The 7,097-nt window shown below is 42.6% G+C and overlaps 1 protein-coding gene across 1 annotated transcript; it reads right to left on the bottom strand.

The window, feature by feature from the left end:
- Nucleotides 1-2,509: 2,509 nt before the first annotated feature.
- dmrt3a (doublesex and mab-3 related transcription factor 3a) lies at nucleotides 2,510-6,817 on the bottom strand. Its single transcript, XM_088432375.1, has 2 exons — nucleotides 6,408-6,817; nucleotides 2,510-4,093 (listed from the first exon to the last, which is right to left on the bottom strand). The coding sequence occupies exons 1-2, from the start codon at nucleotides 6,763-6,765 to the stop codon at nucleotides 3,135-3,137; spliced, it is 1,317 nt and encodes a 438-aa protein (XP_088288501.1). The 5' UTR covers nucleotides 6,766-6,817; the 3' UTR covers nucleotides 2,510-3,134.
- Between the last annotated feature and the right edge of the window lie 280 nt (nucleotides 6,818-7,097).

Here is a 7,097-nt window from a genome sequence, read left to right as displayed (position 1 = left end):
AATGGACTGACAAGTGAAGTAGATCCAGGCCCATGAAAGAAATTTGATGTTCAAATAAATCTTTGGGAGGGAAAAATGATTACTGAAAGGTTCCAGATCCTGTCAAAGGTTTTAGATTTTTCCAGGTAGTCTTTATATACTGTAAATTTTGAATGATTCCTGAGGAAGTTATTTCAGATCTTATTATGGAAAATGTTGGGATTCTCTCTTTGGGTGTTTATTGAATTGTGAAACTTTTCCAGGCCCTTTCTTAAGTTCTAGAGACATTGAAGGAGTTTAGGGCTTAGAGTTTTCCTAAATTCCAGCCATCTTTGGGAATCTGGAATACATGTTTGACACAGATGTATTTTTGACATGATGAAGAGTTTTCATCACTTCAGCAACATGTAGGTTTTATTTGCCATTATTGTCCTAACCTGTACAGACATACAAACACTATTGAAATAACTTCCTGATTGAAAGAGCTGTGTCTAGTTGGAAGTGTCCCGCTGAGGAGTTGCACTCCACTAAAAGTGTAAGAAGGGCACCGGTATGTTAATTAGCGCATGATTGACTCACAACACATGCACCTAAGGACATAAGCAGACGTCGCGGGCGTTATTTGTCTTTGTCTCAAGTACTTTGACACCTCTACCCTGACCCGGCAGGAGTCAAAACACAAAACAGCAGTCAACACACTAAATCAGCTCGGAACACTCACTGTTGCTACTTGTTTTATTCTTTTTTTTTTTTTAATAGGATCTTTTGTGTGTATGGAAAGTAGTTTTACTACTACTCTGCTCTTCAACTTTGCTTGTGTTTTACGTAAATGTATACATTGTAAGAGGAAATAAAAGTTAACATTACGTACATAAACACTGGAATTTCTGCATGTTCACCTGGTGTTTTCTTTTTCCTATGAAAAGCATCAAATGTCGTGTTAACATATAAGCACTAGATGTCAGACTAAAGCAAATCATCTCAACTGGCATATCCTAACCAACAGGAGCGGTTGGAGTCATTGGACACAGCCTGGGTAAACCTTTCACCAGCAGGTGGCAGCATTTGTTGTGTTATTTGGGTGGAAAGAACCCGCTCTCTCTCTCTCTCTCTCTCTCTCTCTCTCTCTCTCTCTCTCTCTCTCTCTCTCTCTCTCTCTCTCTCACTCTCTCTCCCTCTTTCGTATATATATATATATATATATATATATATATATATATATATATATATATATATATATATATATATATATATATATATATATATATATATATATATGTGTGTGTGTGTGTGTGTGTGTAATTTATTTTAATGAAACTAGATGTATGTAGCAGGGATTATTTTGACAGAAACGTCCAATTTTGGGGGATTTTTAAGAAAACGACCTTAAGGTCACGACTTTCATTTCCCAGCAGTCAAAGAGTTCAAATTGTAATAATGTGTAGAAAAATAAGGGACTAATAGACGATGCGCATCGTTGCGTTGGGTTCGAGTTTTTATCGGTGAGATGGCTATAGCACGTCTTTAATTAATTAAAGCTGCGAACAAATAAGTCAGAGATCCTCACCTCTCACTTCCTTCAAAAAATTTTAATCGATATAGATACTGTACAACAAAAGTCAAAGCCACCATGGTGTGACTCTTTGATACGAGTCATAACACATAAGAAAAGAGAAGCCAGACGCACGGATATGTAAAATGCATGATCTTTCTTACCCTTGAGCAGATCACCATGTCATCCGAACATGGGAGGATAATCCACATGTAATTACAGTAATCATCCCTTCCGGTTCTCTTTCTTTAACAAACATATTTCTACTTTCAATTGAATGCTTTCATGAATCAAAGCAAGTTGTGCCAAAATGGTGTTCGGTGTTTTGTTTACATAAGAGCATGCCCCTCCTACCGTGGAGAGAATATCAATATAAACATTCAAACTTTAAATGCAGTTTTGTTTTGTTTTTTTGCAAAGTCAGGGATTCATACTTGGCAACATTCAAACTGCTGCAACTTTGTCATTCTTTTAGGCTACCTCCATGTACCATATATCTTTTTAAAGGGAATTAGGTGTAAAATTTGAATATATGAATATCTTCATTCTTTTTCTGAGACATATGTATTCTATATTAAGGCTTCTTTCTTTGTCCTTTCTTTTTATATGGAGATGCTTCAGCTGCTCTGTTCTGGTGCCACCTGGTTGGTAAGACCACGTCACGTCACTGACGTCACATCACAGGAGTGTTTCACATCTTTTTAACTTGCACTTAACATTGTCAAATTTAAAATGTACATATCTTTGTTATTTGATGCTGTTTACAAACATGTTAAAGTAATACATGGATAACAACGCTTTGATAGCTTTTTATTTCAAACTTTTATTGAACCAAGCACAAAAAAGTGATTTGATACACTTTTATGCTCACATGCATATAAAACTCAACTACAAAGGCTTTGAAAGCAGACCAAAACTAAACAATAACTTCCCAAGATATTTGTAACATGAAGTGTTAAATGACTTTTGGGGGGCCAAATTTCATAACTCCTAATGTATTTCCATCAAACTGTATCTTTGAGATTGATTTCGTAGTAGTGATTCAGGTTTAAAACCATCATGGCTGACAGCATCTCTAGGCAAACAAGACAAATGAATCTGTTTTTAAATTAATCTAATCTGCTTCCTATCGTACCGGGACGACATAATTTTCTTGACCAAATTTGTTCCCACTTCTTGTAAGACCTTTCTCTCTTCATCTCCGGTGTAGAAGCATTATCTTGGCCTTGGAGATGTTCTTGTCTGCCATCTAGTGGGTAACACTGTTATTACCATTTAAAGCAGTGGTAAAGCAGTAAACATTTGTAGTTTCACAAACCAATCCATGGCCATTTCAAATGTACAGAAGTTTTTTTGGTGACGCTAACAAGATGTTTTATATTTGGATCATTTCCTTTCATTTGCGAAATAGAGGCCATAGCTGGGCTGTACTAATGCAACATTTGACACAGTTTACATTTCCAGTGTTTCTCCTTTATTATTCACACTCAACACATGCTCACAATCATGACAACATGCTGACAGGAAGTAGTCATAGAAGTGTGTACTGTACATTCACGAGTGGCTCTCACTTCATTGTATGAATGATTCTGGTTCTGGTGCTCTAGCCGGATGAGTTCAAAATCCGCGAGTCTGCCGAATCTGAGCGTTCCTCGTAGTCCTCATCGGGCGAGTACAGGCCCGCCTTGGGCCCGGGCCCGCAACTCTCACTTTCCTGGATGCCACTGCGAGGCTCCTCTGTGACCCTGGGGTGGTGCTGGTGCAGGAGCGAGGCTCCCCGGAAGACGGAACCCCCCGGGGCAGCGGTCGGGCCGAATGGTGACACGTATTGGGCGGCGGAGCGGAGCTGGTACTGCTGCTGCAGGGCCATGGTGTTCCACAGGGTCACATCGTTGGGCACCAGGGCACCACCCGGGCCCCGGCTCAGGGAGTTGCGCAGCACTAGTGGGTAGCGCGGGTGCTGCAGGGGGACCCCTAGGGCGCCCACTGAGGGCGCCTCAGATGTGAAGCGCAACGAGTCGGGCACCCTGAAAGCGGACCCCACCGACCACTTGGCGGAGGACGTCACCGGGTGGTAGGGGCCCACGCCGTGCTCAAAAGGGTGTCCGCTCGTCGGAAGAACCAGGTGGTCCGGGTGTGAGTCAGGGTGCGGCTGCGCGCCTCCGTCGGGGCCCCGGCTGGACAACAGCAACTCGATTGCGCTCACCAAGTCGCCTCCGCAGCCCCGGAGGATAAGTTCGAGAACAGGCGGCTTGTGGCTTGGGAAGATCTTCTTGAGGACTTCCAGGGGAGGGCGGTTGGCTTTGAGGCTGAAAGGCAGGTTAACGGACCCCGCAAGACCCTCAATCAGCACCCCCCGGCTCCCTGGACTGGCGGGGCTCTTCTGGGGACTGTCGATGGGTTTGGGCTCTTTCTCACCCGGTTGACCGTCCGCAGGGTCCGGGGTGTAGCAGGAGTTTGGTTTGGAACCCTCCGGGGAGCTCACCTGATCTTGGTCTCGCTCACAGGGGCTGCCTGCGGTCTCTGGCCCAGACACATCTCCACTCCCATCCTCTGGACCATCTGTGAAAACAGAGGAGCACAGGGTATACATTTATATAAAAAAGAGCAAAACTAAAGAGTGGAAATAATATGGACAGTAAACTTGCCTAACAATCCTTGATTGTGTTTTGCCCGAGTGGCATATGCAAGTTATATGATTAACTGTGAAGTCTGCCTAGCAACAAATGACCACAAAGCCTTGATCAAAACGAAATGATTTGGAGATATTCTGCCGGTTTTCTTCTTTGTTGTGCTGTAGATCCGGGACTAAAAAAATTATAGCAATGCCTAGAAATACCTAATTACAATGTAATGACTAAGATAAAAAAAAATGTTTGTGATTGTAGTTATTTTCACGTGTAGTTTTTTTTTCACGAGTGTAGGTATTGTCACGTAACTTTCAACAATAGATGTTTAACATATTTTTACGTCCTTTTCTTGCATAAAGGTTTCCATATATTTTTTTCCATGCAGCAATTAGTTGTCTGCATTCTTACAGCAACGCATTCATATTTACAAAATGCACGTTTTCCGTAAAATGCAAAGGGTGCTTGAGCCCAGCCCCGCATAAAAAAAGTCATGTGTTGTTCACTAATAATTGGCGCCTCAATTTTGTTCTCTGCCAAGCTGCTCCTTCAGTGTGTCAGTTGTGTAAAAACATCAACTGCTGCATAGCAATACATTTTATCTCAAGTTGTGAGAAATAGATCGTTTTTACTATCTGATTGCTCTATGCTTGGATGCGTTAAATATATATACACATATCAACGGTCAGATGGAAAATTTAAAACAAGTTCTGTTTCATTCGTAAACCATCAGTTCTTGTCAGAAGCCGGTGTGGCTGCAAAAAAAGGATAGCGGGAATATTGGACCCAGATGCAGGAGGGCTCCGAGATCGGAAGTGCGTGTAGTAAGCCATATTTAATGAGCAAAAAAGGAAGGCAAGAATAGAATGCGAAATAAATAGGACAGCGAGAAAACTAAGAAAATACTAGCAGGGAGGTGAACTGGACCAAAATAAAAACGTGCAGCCACGTGCACGTAGCATGATGAGACACTGCGCCTTCAAAAGGTGAAGGCGAACTGATAACTAAATACATGCAACACTAATGAGGTAACACAGATCAGCTGGACAGGAACACGACGCAGGGGAAGCTGATTGGTAGCCAGGTAAAGAACAGACAGGTGGACAACATCATACTAACGAGGGCTGACACGAGAGGAACACAAACAGGAACATGTCATCAGAGCCCCACGAAGAGCAAAGAACTGAAACCCGCAAAGGTAACCCACAACCAAAAACTCCAACAGAACATAACGGTTCTGATGTCTTTAGTAATAGAAGAAAACTAGAACGTTCATTTTATTTTGGAAATTTGTTTTGGACTGACAAGTAAAAGAGATGTCGAATAAAATATGTAATTCCAAAGATGCTTTTCATGGAGAGTGGGGGATTATTAATGTCTATACTTTAAAGCCGACCGACTTATTCAATCAACGCCGCTTAAATTGTTTACTGTAAACTACACTATATAATTATGTATTTTTTTACGTTCTATAACGTATGGATGGATTTTTACAAGTGAAATTGTTGAATTTTACATGCACGTTCAAGGAATTGACGAAAGACAACATTTGTGTGTTTCAAGATGATGAAATAAAATAAATCTACTCTAAACATTTTACATGAAACAAAGTAAAATGTTTGTTTTGCATCTTAAACTCTAAAAGTAATTGGGTAAGAAAATAATCGAATTAGTGGTCAATAAAAATCCGGGGTCAATTTGACCAATCAGAGAAATGGGTCGTTTCGTGTCAGAACACCTAAAAAAAAGGGCTTGTTGTGTATAAAAAAAAAGCACAAAAGGTTGGGTCGCATTGAGTTATTTTTAATCCAACTGTTTTTACAGTGTATACGATGGCAATTATGACATATAAGAGCATTTTTACATATACGCATGACATTAAAATATAAGTCCACTTTCCACCCTTTGCATGTCAATGCAAAGAATTACGTAAATGTGCGTGTAATATACTGTAAGTGCAAGAAACATGTTTGTAAACATTTCAATACATATAATTAAATTAAATTACACGTCTTCAGTTTCAAGTTTCAAATGTAATTATGATTTTAAATTCTACTTGGTTTAGGCCTACCTGTCAGCATTAATTTTGAATTCAGTCTAACAATGCACATACAGATGCTATTATTTTTCCTCTTTTTTCCAATCGTAAGCGCCTTTGCGAAACACGTTGTATTTTTGTGAAAAGAATTGAAACGTACAAGTCGTCTTTCAAGTTTCAAATCGCTCGGTGATTGAACGCGCGTCCCTACCTCGCCTTTCGTCTGCGCTCCTCCACCTGGCTTCCGGATCGGCCGCGGCGGAGGCTGCGGCGGGCCCCTCGGCAGGCACGCCCCTGAGGGCCTCCGGGATGAGGCTGTCCAAGCTCTCGTTGGCCTGCTGCCGGCGCAGCGCCACCTGCGCGGCCATGACCCTCTGCCTCTCGATGATGAGGATGCACTTGTCGCAGGCGCAGTCCTTGAAGCGGCAGTACCTCTTGTGGCCCTTGAGCCAAGACAGCACGCCGTGGTTGCGGCACCGCGCGCACTTGGGGGTCCGTTGCAGAGGCGCCCGCGGCGGCTGCGACACCGGCGCGCCCACGTACAGGTACGGAGAGCCGTAGCCGTTCATCGCCCGCGAACGCTGCTTGTGACGCGTCAGATGAGAGCGACCGGAGTGCGGGGGACTGGGACCGGGGACGTGTGGATGCTGGGGTGGGGCGGGGGGGCAATTTACAACGTACGCCCACACGCCCGGCTGTCAATCAAAATTTGCACGTGACCTACACTTGGAAATTGCGGAAAACAGAGGGACTTTTTGTTTATGAAACGCCTCCGTAAAAATGCACCCCCCTCCCCCGATTAACGATAAGCACCTTCAGACCGAAACCAGTAGCCACATTCATGGCTATAGCATCAATGTGCAGCAATGTACAAAAAATATGAATAAACACGGGAATTTTA

The sequence above is a fragment of the Hippichthys cyanospilos genome, chromosome 1, assembly GCF_059441005.1.
Source record: "Hippichthys cyanospilos isolate Australia breed blue-spotted pipefish chromosome 1, RoL_Hcya_1.0, whole genome shotgun sequence".
Lineage (NCBI taxonomy): Eukaryota > Metazoa > Chordata > Actinopteri > Syngnathiformes > Syngnathidae > Hippichthys > Hippichthys cyanospilos.
The sequence above is the reverse complement of the archived record's forward strand: the minus strand, read 5'-3'. Positions and strand labels throughout refer to the sequence as shown.

What these genes read in the sequence shown, in the direction of transcription:
- dmrt3a (XM_088432375.1), bottom strand. Translation starts at nt 6,765, where the DNA reads ATGAACGGCTACGGCTCTCCGTACCTGTACGTGGGCGCGCCGGTGTCG. An exon ending in GAGCGCAGACGAAAGGCGAG is followed by an intron (nt 4,094 to 6,407) that starts GTAGGGACGCGC and finishes CTGTTTTCACAG; the next exon opens with ATGGTCCAGAGGATGGGAGT.